A 15,187-nucleotide genomic window follows, 5' to 3' on the forward strand; every position below is an offset into this window, starting at 1 on the left:
AAATTATCGAAGGCTCTTTCAAGGCATACCACGTGAGAGAATTTGCAAGGAGATCACTTAGGTCATTAAAAACAAGTTGGGGGTTAAGCACAACTTGGGCCACCTCATTTCTTCCCAAAAGAGAGCTAGCATGCCCTTATACTGTATTCTATTTCCTTTTAGCAGAGTACTACCAAATGTTAGTGAAATTAAGTGTCGTGTTGCACTCATCCTATTTTAGCAACATGAAGGAGCCTCATTCTTAAACATAGCAGTACATTTGATACTCACTTTCTCCTCAATATTAAGAGGATTTAGGTGAGAGTAGCCATTCAATTCTTTCTTCCTCAACTTTCGATTTGCATCCCCATTCTATCTTATTTAAGTACTGTCATACTTTTCGTAATTTCAATTTTAGTCTCCCAACTATCAAGCTTGTTAGGGAGCCACATAAGTATTTCAAACATCTGAACTTACTGATTCTACAAATACTTACATATTTTATATCCTTCAAAGTTCATGCGTGGTAGTGCTTCCACCGAAGGAAAAAAACTACTTATGAAGACTTCCAAAGGCAACATGATTACATTAAAAGTTTGACACTAAATCTCCTACTTTGCGGGCTTAATCACCACAATGTAAAGTTGAGGTAAATTTTAAAATTTGATCACCATTAGCTCTTTCTGCAGTTGGTATCACAAAATTTTCTCATGTAGGAAAACAGAGTCTTTTCCAATGTTTTTCATACAATGAATAACATAATGAGCTTCTGCTCGAGAGGCACCGCATACCTAGCTAGGTACGATTGGGGGCAGGGGACCCCTGGCCCCCCCACCGGGCCGGCGGTCCCCTGCCCCCAATCGTACCTAGCTAGGCATGCGGTGCCTCCCTCACAGAAGCTCATGATGTTGAAGTAAGTCACAATGTGGGAATTATTGTGAGAATTTGTCCAAAACTTCTTGTGTATGCTCTCACCTTACTTAACCCCTATAGCTCTTACTATTGGCCATAATGAGAAAGTTCACAAGCCCAGACATCCATAATGAAGCACTCCTTGGATTTGTAAATCCAAGCCCTAAACCTGGTCTGGCTTCACGTTGGCTTCAAGTTCCTCAGCGCTAGTAATATCTGACCTCTTCTACCAGGCCATTAGCATGGTCTTCTTTCCCTAGAATTATTATGCCTGCACAGCATGCTTTTTTTTATATTCTTACATCTGCACTGAGAAGCCATTTCGTTAATATAACAATACAGAAACGCAGTACTACAGTAATCCTTATCTTGAATAATGAAGTCACCGACCTCAAGAGCCTACGAAGCTTCTTTTTCATCAACATCCGTCCCAAAATTAAATGCAGTTTACAATGCTCACAATCAAGTGATACAAACCCCAATTTGAAGAAATTGTCATCTGACATGCCCATCTTGCTGACAGATTGAAACTTATTCATCAGCAATAAAATTGCCCTTGCATTAGAAAAACTTGAATCGCCTCCAAAAGAAACATACCTCTGGAGCAAACATGACATTTGCATAATAACACATGCTTGTCCTAAACGAACGCCTTGAGAACTTTGATTCATTGAACACCCCCATAACACCACCTAACCATTAAAGATGAGGCCCAAACACGTTTACATATTCATTCCTTGCATTCAGCAGACATGAATCAGGCAACCTTGTCGATCGATCCCTCAGTTCTCAAATTTTGCCTTCATGATGATGCGTAATCTCACATGACAGCACACTAATTCATATAATAGCATAGCACATGTAAAGTGCTGAGAGCATTCACGTATGAGCTGTTTCGACAAAAAGACTCCGACCATCAAAATTCTACAATGTTACAACCAAGGGTAAAAAACAACTGCAAACAATCTACTATCTGTGGAAATTCTCTATCTACATGGCTATGGCTATGTAAAGCTTACATAATTCCATTGGCCCAGGATCATAATCCAATCTTAGCAATCTAGAGTGAATTTCAAATCATGAAGTCTGATACAGGGATAGTTTTACCTACCTTAAAATTTGCAATCAACCAGCACCAAGACTCCAGACCACAACCAACCACTCTCTGAATGACGACGCTGCTGCTCCCACCACCTAAAAGAAACTTTCATTAGAGTTCAAAAGACAGGATCCATTACTTCTGCATTCCCCTATGATCGGTGTTAACAATCGGACTCATTTTCTTCATAGTACCTGTAAAACTTTTGTCAAGACCAAGTATATGCTGTGCTACATCTGCTTGGCACACCCTCCAGTGCCCCCAATTTCTAAAACACATTGCTTTCTCTAGTATATTTCCCGTTACTAGAAATATCACGAGCATTCCGTGGTGAGCTGACTTCATACAGCTTCAAATAGCATTTTCTCAACCCATCTCTAGCTTACGATACGACAATTACCTCGAGCGACAGGTCCAATGAAATTGTGGAGTGTACAAAATATACATTGGTGCAGTCGCAAGATCCAGCTGGTTTTCCCCGATGGACACCACATAGAGGTAGCTGACCTAACGCTGTAACCTTCTCCGGGCAAGTTCCGCAGCCCTTTTTGGTATATAAACCTTATAACTTACCTGAAATTCAATTACACGCAACTTTCAATGCTGAAGTGCCCAAAATTAAGGGTTAGCTTTGATGAGGAGAATGTGTAAAACATACCTGCACCATTTCTCCACCTCGCATCACTGACATAGTTTTCTCCTGAAAATTGCTGCTGCTATCACGTTGAGCTGAAGCCAAATCAACACCTTGACTTTCTTTCACTGCTTGTTCTTGCGAAAGCTCTTGCTTTGCATTGACACATGGAGCAGCTGTATTAACTCCTGCCCTCTCTATTTCTCTCCCACTAGTTATCCTTGAATCATCTTGCTTCTCACAATCATCTCTAGTTGTATTTGAATTTCTTTCTATGTTCTCATGCAAGACATTATCTACTACAGAACTGGCAATTTCACGTTCTGTTTCGTCATCGCTTTTAATCTCTCCTTCCTCCAGATTGTTATCAGTTTCTTCGGCAGGACAGTTCCCACCAGTGCGTGCAACTGTATCAGAGCAAGGAGCATTGTTAGGTGTATCTAAGTTAGTGGCATTGCCTACATCGAGCAAATGTCTGTTGCCCACCTCACTCACAACTTGTTCATCTTGCTCATTATAGGTCGCAAGTTGCCTAGTATCATCATCAGACATGGAACCATGTGGATCAGTTCTCCACGACACATCCTGATGTCGCATAAAATTGGCCAACGCCTTTTGGCGCAACTCAACTTCCAAAACATTGCCTTCCCCCCCCTCTAACCCGACCTCTTGCTCTTGACCTTTCATGAATGCTTCCTCTCTCTGGGACCTTGTTAACTTGGCGCTAGGAACAACTCCCATAAATTGCCCTTCCTTCCCTAACCCAGAATCTTTGCACTTGCGCACAACCTTCTCTTCAGTCCTTGAAGGGTGGTTTAACACATCACGATCTTCTTGAGCACCATCAAGGACAAAATTTTCCTTACTTGATTTGGCTCTCTTTGACCTGTGCTCTTTATGGTCTTCTTTATGTGGAACAGTACTAGGGCTTCGGGCATGCTTTTGGAGCACATCAGCACCATAGCAATGGCTGCTGCCACGTTGACCATTCAAAAAGCTACCACTACTGTCACTCTGAGAGCCCTCTCCATCCTTTGACCTATGAACCGCCTCTCTTGACTTCCCCTTGCTTGACGATTTAGAGCTCGAATGACTTCCTCTATGTCTTTCTTTGTGCCTCCTTTTGGAGGCATCATCTCTCTTTCTTTTATGACTCCTCTTTTCTCGTCTGCTTCTCCCACCTGCTCTATTGTCACGTTCAAGTGGATCGTGCTTATCCTTGAAATGATTTGAAACCTCCGGAGTTCCTTCATTGGATTCCTGAAGACGTAAAGACATAAAAACATCAAGATAAACCAATTATGCACTAGAAAAAGGTATCCGTAACCAAAAAAAAAAAAGGGATGATTCAAGGACTTTAGGTACAGGTCCAAGGTCCACACATAGTTAATGAAGGGCTAAATACAAGTGTCACACATTCCATGAAAGAAGATTCTGGGCAAAATCAGTACAAAACTTCTTTTAATTGACTCATATAATAACAAAAACTCTAAAAAATAAAATGAATAAAACACAATCGAAACTCATTTACTTGTTAAAAACTCGACTTCAAAGTGATTCACACCATGGTCAGACAATGTAAAGACTGAATTCCAAAACTGCAAAATCTTTACAACGATCCATACACCAAAAGTAAACCTAACACTACCTACGAAAATAATCTACAATTGAAGACCTAAAATAATGCATTACATAACAAATTTAAACACAATCTACAAAATTTGGCAGCATGCAAGTTGCAACCGTAAACTCTATTGTTTGTCCAAACCCAAAGTGAAAGATCACCACCTTCATCATTCAAAGCTTGGACAATACATCCCGACTCATGTCATGATGCCCATCCGTAGATTAACATTTCTAAGGAGCAATTAGAACTTACTTTATATAACCAACAAATGGAATTTCTATCACATTTTCACAACCAAATGTATTGAAAGTGCCAATAGAAAAAAAAAAGGACTGGTCCACATATGATTCTTTGTTATTTTTGCCCTAAAGATTACAAGCACATAAACAGGAAGGTGGGGCATGATTCCCACTCTTCCGTCCTCATTCTGAATTAGACCAACTAGAGAGAAGAATCTCTCAAATCTGATTAGTCTTTAGTGCATCCCTGGTTTAATGGACTGAGTCATGGGCTGCAGGAGATTGTCTCATCTGAGAGCTAACTGAGTTGAAGCTCATACATGCAAATCTTCTACTCATTCTACTTAACGGGAGGGAAGCTGCTAATCTACACACAATCCCAACTTATTTATTCCTGACTGGAGATATGTGCTTGACAGAAACATCTTCCTTCGTGTTGTATGTGAGGACAAGTCACCGAAGAGACTTGAACTCTATTTCCAGCTCCATCTGAGACCTGTATAGACTGAAGAACAAGCAGCAGCATCAAGCTATTTCTAGCTTTGTTTGAGACTTCTACGGACTGGAAAACAGAAACAATATTCCTGACTAGAGATATCAAAAAAGGTGCTTGTCGGAAACATTCTCCCTGATGTTTACATGGGGAAGAGTAGTCAAAGAGACTCGAACTCTATGTCCAGCTTTGTCTACGACGTCTTGGACTAGAAACAGAAACAACATCGAGCTGTTTTCCCTGTTTTGGTCAAATACCTCCTACACTGCAATCCTCTTCTCCCACACATTCATCTCTGAGCTGTGAGCTCCAAGCATCAACTAGAGAACACTCCTCACATGAGAGTCAGTCTTCGACTTTTCTCCAACTAAAGACAGAGAGAGTCAGCTGGTTGTAGACACGTTGTGACATATTTTTTTACAGACACCCAGAGTGCTCCTTGTTATGTATTTGCTTGTCCTAGCTGGCAAACCTAGCTTTTATGCCATATATAAGCAGCATTAGGGTGCCCTCTTTCCATAGTATTGTATCTACGTTCCATCCCCGTGGAGGGTGAACCTTCATGGGCAGTATGCCCCTTTGCTTCTGTGGTTTCCCTGTCTCACTCTCTCATCTTTCCGCTACTCTGACATAATATCAGTCGCGAGGATCTCCTTCTGTGGATGCTGTAACTGGACAGCACCACGTGCCAACAGAGAAGAACAAACTGAACAGACTTTCGACGTTTCAAAACAACTAAATTGAAAGAGAGACACTTCACACAAGACATGGAGTGGCGGAGTTCCACCCCCAGAGTGCACTGGCCCCAAATTGTGGCACCCCTTTCGGTATTTCTTTATATTGCTTCAACACGGTACAACACTGGAGGCTCTGCTCTACATCTCCCGCAAGTAGAATGCCGGAGAGTGAGCCCTGGTACATATTTAAAGGCCCTTGGCCATCCAAAAGCAGTTTCATGAAAAGCATCAAGTTTAAAAGCATCCGGTGCACTAAAACATCCAGCACGAGTTGCAAAGATCTATACAACTGCCACATCAACATGTCCGCAGATTTTGGACATCCATGCAACAACCACGTCAACATGTCAGTTCTACGCAATTTATTGTGTGTGTGTGGGCTTGCTTTGTTTTAGGCCCCATCAGATGGGACTTTGTAAGTTGGGTTGGGTTAATCCTAACCCCTTGTGACTTTTTAGGCAGACTTCATAAGTTGGTAGGGACTTCTTTTTCTTCTTCTTTTGCTAGGGTTTACGCCGGATCTGCACATTGGCTAGGGTCAGGGTTAGGGAGTCCTAACCCTCTTGGTCTTCAGTGGCTTTACACGTCAACAATTTGTGACACATGCCTTCCTTCAAAGCCATCAGTGGGCTGCAGATTTCAGCCACCTGTGTTTTTTAGACAGGGCTGCTCCTCTCCATCAGCATCATCCACATCACTGCACCGGATCTGCTTCTCCTCACCCACACCCGCACCGGCTCGAATTTGCAACTTCCTTTTGCAACAATGTAGTCTCTGTAACACACTTGGACACCCCAAGTTGGGAATCCGCCGAAACTACTTGAAATCACTTCACAAAATTTATCACAATTCAATAGAGAGTCAACACGGCCCAGCGTAGTTCCGTGCCCAAAAGTATTGGCCCCAACGTTTGGCGCCCCTTTCGGTATTTATTTTCATATTAATCCTTGAGCAAAGTACAAATTTCGAGGGTCCTCTCTGCTCAGTGCTCCCAACAAAATCTGAGAGAAGAGAGACCCCGCCTTCCCAAAAGCAGGCCCAAAAGCTAGCGTTGCCTAGCAGCCAGCGCAATTCACGAAAAGTCTGCATGCTACCACGTCAATAATCAACGCGATTTGCGAGCTGGCCGTACAGCTGTAACATCAGCATCCCTTCATGATCTCTCTTTTTTTATTATGTCTGTGTCCCCAAGGGCCCCATCGGAAGGGTACCCTATAAGTTTGAACAACTTATAATCTTTTAAATCTGTCAATTTCCGGGTGGACATGCCACGTCATCATTTTGTGACATACCCCCTTCTTGAAAGAATTGTGTCAAGCCACTGAAGAACGGAGCCAACCTGCACATCCCGGATGAGGGACCTAAACCCTAAGAAGCAGCAGCAACCGAAGAAGAAGCGGAAGAAGTTCCCACCAACTTATGTGACCCCGTCCGATGGGGTCCAAGTGACCTAAAAGCATTGAAATAAAGCACCAAGAGCAGAGACCTAATGACGTGGAAACCTGTACGGAATTCCTGCAATTCACGTTGACATGATGACGTGGCAGGTGTATGAATTTCCGTGATTTTCGTTGGGCAGCTTTGGGCGGTATCTTTTGAGGCCAGATGCTTTTAAGTTTGATGCTTTTCATGTAACTGCTTTTTAGAGGCCAAGGGCCTTTAAATATGTGCCATGGGCTCATTCTCTGGCACGCTTCTGGGTGAAGGTGTATGTCGCGTGCACATCTAACCCTATGTGTACGTGGATGTTAGGTGCAGCGGAATGATTGTTTAAGCTTTGCTCAAGATAGTGCTCCGAACTGTGCTCAAGGTTCCTTTTTGTTCTTATGGAAGGGAGAGCCTTCCGTTCTTAAAGAGAGAATGCTATGATCACAACAAAGTGAATGGACACTGTGCGTGCAAGTGAATGAGACTGAGAGATAGAGAGAGAAGAGAAATACGACACCAAAGACGTTGTAAAACCCTCCTCCGAAGGCCCCACTCTCGTCGGCGGGAGTGGTCTACTTATGATTGCACAAAGTGGTACAATGCGTATGCAATGGACTGATGCAACTTGGGACTATGCCAATGACGACGACAGTGGTGACGACGACGACTTTAGGGCCGAAATCTGTGGTCTTCTAACTGCTGAATTTCGGGGCTGTTTCGGTGGCTGAAAATGACTGTTTTGGCTGCGTTTTCGAGGGCTGAAAATGGGGATCTTCTGCAACCAACTAGGCCTAAATCTGCTGCTGTTGTGGAATGCTGAAAACTTTGAACATCTGCAGCAACAATGGCTGGAAATGAAAAACGCTGACCTGCCCTTCTAGCGTTAGTGAAAAACGCTGGTTTTCATGGGTCTGTTGGCGATGCTCAGGGCTGAAATCGCCAAGGCTAGGGGGAGGTACTGCTGGAGACCAAAAACGCTAGGCTATGGGAGGTGAAAACACGAGGGTTGATGGTGCTTGATGGGTTCTGCTGAGAAGACGCCTGTTGAGCGGAGAGCTCCTACTGCCTCTTCTGCCAAATAGTGCTAACTTGGGTTTGCTTATATATTAACTTAGCAAAATTGCCCTACCTACTTTTGTTGGGAAGTCACTTAAAAATAATAAGTGAAAAATGTCAAAAATAGGGAAAATAGGCTAAATGCACAGGAAAATTCCCTTGATAGAATCTGATGGATTCTGATGGGAATATTGATGATCATGATGTGTGCAACCAGAGGATATGCATCTATACTAAGTGACTGGGCATGCACGGTCTACGAATAGACTCACAAAAAGTGCCAGATCACTTCTAATCTAGACTTGATTGGATTGACTGAACCCTGATCATGTTGTAGCTTGTCCACGGACACATAGGGTTGGATGTGTCACGTGACAGTGGACAAGTTGTTCCTACTTCTAGGGTTTAGGAAGCCTAGGAAGTGTTATGGCAACCTTGTGCGCCTGTGCGCAAGCCGTGCATGCCTAGGCACTTGAGTAGCTGCATACCCTCTTATTGCACACAGCATGATCATTATCATCAGTACCCAGTACCCAGTATGAGCATTCTCCACCGCATTGACCCAATTCCTGACCGCACATGGGAACCACCTCTTATTGGCATTTTTATTAACAAGTGACTTTATCACTTGTTATTGCCAGAATCGTGGAGGCAAAAAGAGGGCTGCTCGACCCAGCACTTAGCACCTACATAAGCAGCCAGAAGGGCGCTAGAAGAAGGTAGAAGAGACAGGGCACAGACAGGGTAGGCACCGTAGCAGAGCACGCAGGCACCCTCAGGATTCCAATGTTTTCTCAGATTTCAGCCAGCATTTTCAGCCACCTACACCAGTGTTTTCAGTTTTCAGCCCTTAGCTTCGCAGATCCTCCCCATCCCGTAGCAGACCCTCGCCGCATCGGCCAACCAAAACCTAGATCAGCCTAGCGTTTTGCAGACCAGCCAAGACAGCTTGGCGTTTTTTTTGCATTTCAACCGTAGTATAACTCGGCGGTTGCAGATCCAAGCCACAATACCGCCACAGCAGATCCATAGCAGAGCATCTAGCGTTTTCAGTTATCGTCGACACCATCGTCGTCGTCGACATCGTCATCGTCATCGCAGATCCCTATCTTGACGACAACCCATCGTCGTCGTCATCACCGTCACCGTCGTCGTCGTCGAACTCGTCGTCAACTTCGGCATCATCAAGTACCACAGCATCTAGAAGCATTGTACGAGACTTTGTGCAATTTAAAGCAAATACCTCTCTAGCAATAGCGAGGGGAGCGGGAGCCCTTGGAGGTTTGGGACCCCATCTGGTGTCGTCTCTTTTTTTCATTTCTTTCTTTACAACAATGTGCCTGACTTTAGAAACATGCCAAGACACCTGCACCTACATGTACGTACAAGATATCGCTAACCTTCCAACCTAAATATCACGGTTTCCTTTACAAATCTGGAATCAAAAGGGTTCTATGATATTCATCCCTCTGTAGGAAGGACTCACTGTCTCTCTAGCATCCAATCCCCAGGTTGAACTGCCCCTAATAGAGATGGCATTTGTTCTTCAAGCCTTCAAACACTGCGCCAGAACTCTGGGTGGTGTCCCAAGCTTTTCTGGAGATAGATTCACGTAGTTTGTTGCGCCTAAGGCGAGGAAATTGTCTATGGAGCATGGGTCTAACATGATGAGTACCCGTTGACCACCAAGAAAAAAGCCCGAGAGACTCTTAAAACATAAGCATTACAAAGACAAATTCAAGAAAAACGAAATTCTTCCGAGCATAAGATGATGTCACTTCTAGCAAAGCATTGGACCAGATGTAATAAATAAGAGGGATGAACTAGAAAAACTCCAAACAAATTCATTTTCTATTGCCCATCAACATGAGATGCCTACGTGTTGTCAATTCAAGGATCATCGCAATAGGTAGATTCATTAAAAGGCTCTCATTACTCATGAATTTCATAAGCACTTCGGTGAATTGCTCCTCATCGAAGTCTTTGTTCACCAACAGAGGAATTACCCAACAGTCTCATAAGCCAATGTCAAAAGTGACAAACATAAGCCAGAAAGAAAAAGGAAGAAAAGGCACAGATAGTGAGAACAAACTAACACAGCCAAAAGGATCTATTACTCTTGAGAGAACGATCTATCACAGTGAGACCAAAGCAGAGGAATTGTTTATAATTTTGATGCAAGAATGTGGTTTGTTTATAATTTTGATGCAAGAATGTACTTTGCATCAATGTCTTCTCTAGATGCAGGCTCAAGATGCCAGCCTAAAGTAGGATCATAACAAGTTTACATTCAACATCATTGACAAATATGCTACGTGTTGTCAATTCAAGGATCATCGCAATAGGTAGATTCATTAAAAGGCTCTCATTACTCATGAATTTCATAAGCACTTCCGTGAATTGCTCCTCATCGAAGTGTTTGTTCACCAACAGAGGAATTACCCAACAGTCTCATAAGCCAATGTCAAAAGTGACAAACATAAGCCAGAAAGAAAAAGGAAGAAAAGGCACAGATAGTGAGAACAAACTAACACAGCCAAAAGGATCTATTACTCTTGAGAGAACGATCTATCACAGTGAGACCAAAGCAGAGGAATTGTTTATAATTTTGATGCAAGAATGTGGTTTGTTTATAATTTTGATGCAAGAATGTACTTTGAATCAATGTCTTCTCTAGATGCAGGCTCAAGATGCCAACCTAAAGTAGGATCATAACAAGTTTACATTCAACATCATTGACAAATATGCAGCTGCAACCATGATAGGACAAGCGTTGAGTCTCTCTCTCTCTCTCTCTCTCTCTCTCTCTCTCTCTCTCTCTCTCTCTCTCTCTCTCTCTCTCTCTGTGCGCGCGCGCGCGCCTAATTTTCTTGACTTCGCCCACAAATGCAAGATCGCAAGTTCCTCATCCGATTTGTGTGTGTGTGTGTGTGTGTGTGTGTGTGTGTGTGTGTGTGTGTGAGAGAGAGAGAGAGAGAGAGAGAGAGAGAGAGAGAGAGAGAGAGAGAGAACACACCCGATTGTGCGATTTGTGACGGCCCATGTCTGGCTCACTTCATCCACCCCTCAGATCGAATAGACGCTCTGCATCAACCAAGAACCGCTAATTTCCCCGTTGTCCGGACAACTTGTTCTGTTTCTTCTTTTAAGGTTTGGACCCTTGCAACTTTAGGCAAGGCCCCTTATCCGGATTCTAGTTTAGTTGCCCCCTAGTGTGTACAAGGGCATGATCCCATCCAACAATCGATTGGCAAGCACCCTTTGGTATTATATAAACAAGACCGACACTAACTTGCAGACGGCCACACTACCTTTTGTTAGAGAGAGAGAGAGAGAGAGAGAGAGAGAGAGCTCTTGACTGTGTTGATCGGCAAAGCAGAGCAGAGCAGCACACAAAGAGAGAGAGAGAGAGAGAGAGAGAGAGAGAGAGAGCTCTTGACTGCTTTGAACAACAGAGGGAGAAAGATAATCTATTTTTTCTAGGAAGCTTAAAAGAAAGCCTAAAAAATGTGTACACAATTTGATAGGCACCACACCTATATCACTACCTGCAACAAGCATGAGGTTGCCATTGCGAGACCTCACCTTATGTCTAGATAATAATGGGACTTTCTCTCCTATATCAAGTTCCTTATACCCATTGGCTGACCTCAAACTCCTGAAGTAGAGTATATGGTAAGGCTTGAGCTACTCTCACAAAGACCAACAACAAATGGTAACGATGAATCTCCCACTTGACCAATCTATGAGGCAACCATGAAAATAAATGGAAGTCGCACAGTAGAGCGAGATCATCTTGTGCAGCAAAGAGAGTTCAAGCAAGAGCTTATTATAGTACCCAGAGAGAGAGAGAGAGAGAGAGAGAGAGAGAGAGAGAGAGAGAGAGAGAGAGAGAGACTCTCCTATCATACAAAGGAAAAGCCTTCTACACAAAGAGGCCTTGCCCCTTATATATAAAACACTTTTTCATGTGTGCACCTCGTAAGTTAGCTACCCTCTATCCTCCTAAGATAGATATTAACCATCTTTGGCTCGTAGCCTCTACTCTCCTAGCCCGCAGTGGCCATTGTAAGCCATCCATTAGGACTAGTCTCTTAGCATTACTCTTCCCTTAAAGAAGAGTGGTCATCCTCTAAAACACAGAGATTCCAGATGGAGAACATTAATGTGACCACTCCTTTTTTTATTTTTAGGTTCACACTTTGCTAGCAGCACCTTAATCTAGGCATTGTGGCCTATATTAAGTCCAATCTTCATGTTATGAAGGCTCTTGGGTTGAATATACTTGATCTCCTTGAATAGAGTGAGAATATAGATGGGTTTTGTATAATGGCTCAGAGTTCATACTCAAGAATGTCAGACATGTCCCAAGGTTAGCAAAGAGTTTGATATATGTTGGTCAGCTTAACGACTTCGGTTACACAACAACCTTTGGGAATGGTTCATGGATGATCAACAAGGGAAAACTTGTTACTCTCATAGGTCAGAAACATGGAAAACTCTATTCTATGTTTATTGCATGTGTAAAAGAGGATTATATACATTAGCCAAGCTATTGTTTACTAAGTTGTGGCATAATTGACTAGACCATAACATTAGGGCCAAAAACGATTCAAAAAGGGTTGTGTAAGGAATTGGTTAACTTGCTAATTAGCATAGCCGTTGACGGTCAATACGGCTCCAAATTTGGCCGTTTTGGGTATTTAAAGCATATCCATGCGATTTAAAGCATATCTAGGTACATATCTCTAAATATTAAAAAAGTCACACTATTCCTTTGTAGTTCACCTAGGACTTTGTCCTTATACAAGTGACTTGGTAGTAAATAGCTGTTTCTTCACTTTTGAATTATTTCAATCCATCCTTTCTCTCTCTTAATCTCCCATGACCTTTTCTCCCCTCTTCTAATGCTAATAGCTCTACTAGTGTCGTTAGCTCCATTATATTTTCTACTATGTGCTCTTCACTCCTTGCAATGAGTGATACATCTTCCATTGGTGGTAATAGCAAGTTTCACTTGAACATTAAGCTCAACGAGGAGTACACAACTACGCGAAAGTATCTATCAAAGGGAAAGAGCTTTTGCTTGGGGCCTTGAAGCTTGGGGTGGAAAGCCCCTCTCTAGAGGGTATGTGCCTTGAAGTGTCAATAGCTGCCTGTTCTAGGACACGCTGCTTACGGACTCCAAGGGTGATTAGACTGTAGTTGAGCGCTCAGTTTGGTATTTGATGGCGCCTTAAAGAGCATGCACGTAGGATGAGCTGCTAGCGGACCCAAAAAGGATCCAAAAACTCCCTACTGGGGTAGTGTCGCATTCGGATATAGTTGCCTGTGAGAACGAGATCCTACGGCCCCGACCTTGAGTTAAAAGCCGAATTTGATGCAGCTTTGACGTCCGCATGTATTCCTCAAAGTGAGGCTTGACCCCACGACCCCACAAAAGTGTGCTTTATTTAGAGGAGCTATACCAAATACCCACGTGGGTTGCTTGTGCTACATACCCCACAATATTATTTTATGGACTAAACTCGTCAAGGTGTACACACATAAAAAACCACTACACACACCTATAATTAGGGATGTGATTAGGAGGTCTTAATGGGCTTGGATATCAGAGCTTAAGGGCTCAAAATGAAGTTGAAAGCAAAAGGATTTTGCACAGTCAATTGAAAGCTTGAACTTTGTGCAAATCACGCACTTAAAGGCTCTATAGAAAGCTCTCGACAAACACGTCGCACACACATAAGCCGCAAAAGCAGATAGACAATGCGATGAGAGCAATGCCAATGCAAAAAATGGGCTAATAATAAACATAGTAAGATGAAGAAAATCACACACACACAATACAATTATTAAAATGCCACTAATCAAAAAGCTTTACTAATCAAGAAGGGAAGTGGCTCATTGGTATTGCCAAGAACATGCCCAAGCTTAATTACCGACACTTAGTGATTAGGGAGAGAAAGACGTTAGTTAAGCCTAGGTGCGAACCGTCGGGGTTGATACCACTTGATGGGTTAGTGGTTACGGAAGCTTACTCCCTAAGCACCGATGATTAGCGTTAGGCTATGGAGGGTGAAGCCTTAGCTTAACCATGGTGTTAGGGTTAGGGTTAGGGTTAGAGAGATGGTGAGATTAGGGTTAGGTTATGCCAAAGCCAAGAGCATAGAGTATAGACACAATTGATAAGAGTCAAAGTGCAATTGATTAATTAGAAATTAGCCTCTATATAGGCTTGGCGTTTTAGAATCATTGACTAAATGGGTTTCATTTATTTGCTATTGGACCATGCCATCGATTGTCCTTTCCTAGGTGGCTAGAGGGCTTTCCCACATGGTGCCACATGTTGGGCTTACCTTTACACAAAGAAGAAGCAATGCACTAAAAGAATTATTCAATTGGTTCTACAGGAGGCAATTATAAAGGATGAGATCAAACAAAAAACAACGATGCTACTCAACCACACAAAGACCTCAAGATGGAGACTTATGATTCTTTGCGCAAAATATTATCGGTTTTACATTAGTTTTTTATTCATTTAGCATCAATTTTCATGTCACCCTTGTATCTAAGAAATTTTCTTCTTCTATAACCCCAAGGATGTTGACATTCGTCTCCTCAGCTGCCCCTGCAACTACCCACCTAGAGTAGCATAGAAAGTATCTCGCTTTTGATGCATTGAATCCTACAGATTACCCAAATATTCTAAGTGCATCAGCTCTCTCAAGAAGCATGACCTTGTTAGCATTGATTTGAGGGGAGTGTACCCCATGAACCGTGACAATATCTTCACGGAAAATATTGGCAACTCAAGATCTTCGGAATACTGCATGTAAAAGGCACAAAATGTGGCATTGTCCAATGTAGACAAGTAGTGCATGAGTGAGGAGGCATCCCTTTCGGAAGTGGCTTCCGTTGCTTGCCCTCTAGAGCCTTTAGCTCTCCCAAGAAAATTATCCTTGTCAAGGAGTTCAATCTTCAAA

The 15,187-nt window shown here is 42.8% G+C and overlaps 1 protein-coding gene across 3 annotated transcripts; it reads right to left on the reverse strand.

Annotated features, from left to right (window-relative positions):
• Nucleotides 1-1,784: 1,784 nt before the first annotated feature.
• On the reverse strand, nucleotides 1,785-11,368 carry LOC147431567 (uncharacterized). 3 transcript variants are annotated; one of them, XR_015185711.1, is made up of 4 exons: nucleotides 11,221-11,368; nucleotides 2,649-3,884; nucleotides 2,391-2,563; nucleotides 1,785-2,085 (listed from the first exon to the last, which is right to left on the reverse strand). XR_015185711.1 is itself a non-coding variant. In XM_086494123.1 (3 exons), the coding sequence occupies exons 1-3, from the start codon at nucleotides 11,245-11,247 to the stop codon at nucleotides 2,498-2,500; spliced, it is 1,329 nt and encodes a 442-aa protein (XP_086350249.1). In that variant the 5' UTR covers nucleotides 11,248-11,368; the 3' UTR covers nucleotides 1,785-2,497. The 3 variants fall into 3 exon arrangements, 1 of the variants encoding a protein (XP_086350249.1); XR_015185710.1 differs by having other exon boundaries at nucleotides 1,785-2,295; XM_086494123.1 differs by having other exon boundaries at nucleotides 1,785-2,563.
• Nucleotides 11,369-15,187: the final 3,819 nt, after the last annotated feature.

Source organism: Adiantum capillus-veneris, chromosome 21 (assembly GCF_014529385.1).
Source record: "Adiantum capillus-veneris isolate H3 chromosome 21, ASM1452938v2, whole genome shotgun sequence".
Classification (NCBI taxonomy): Eukaryota; Viridiplantae; Streptophyta; class Polypodiopsida; order Polypodiales; family Pteridaceae; genus Adiantum; species Adiantum capillus-veneris.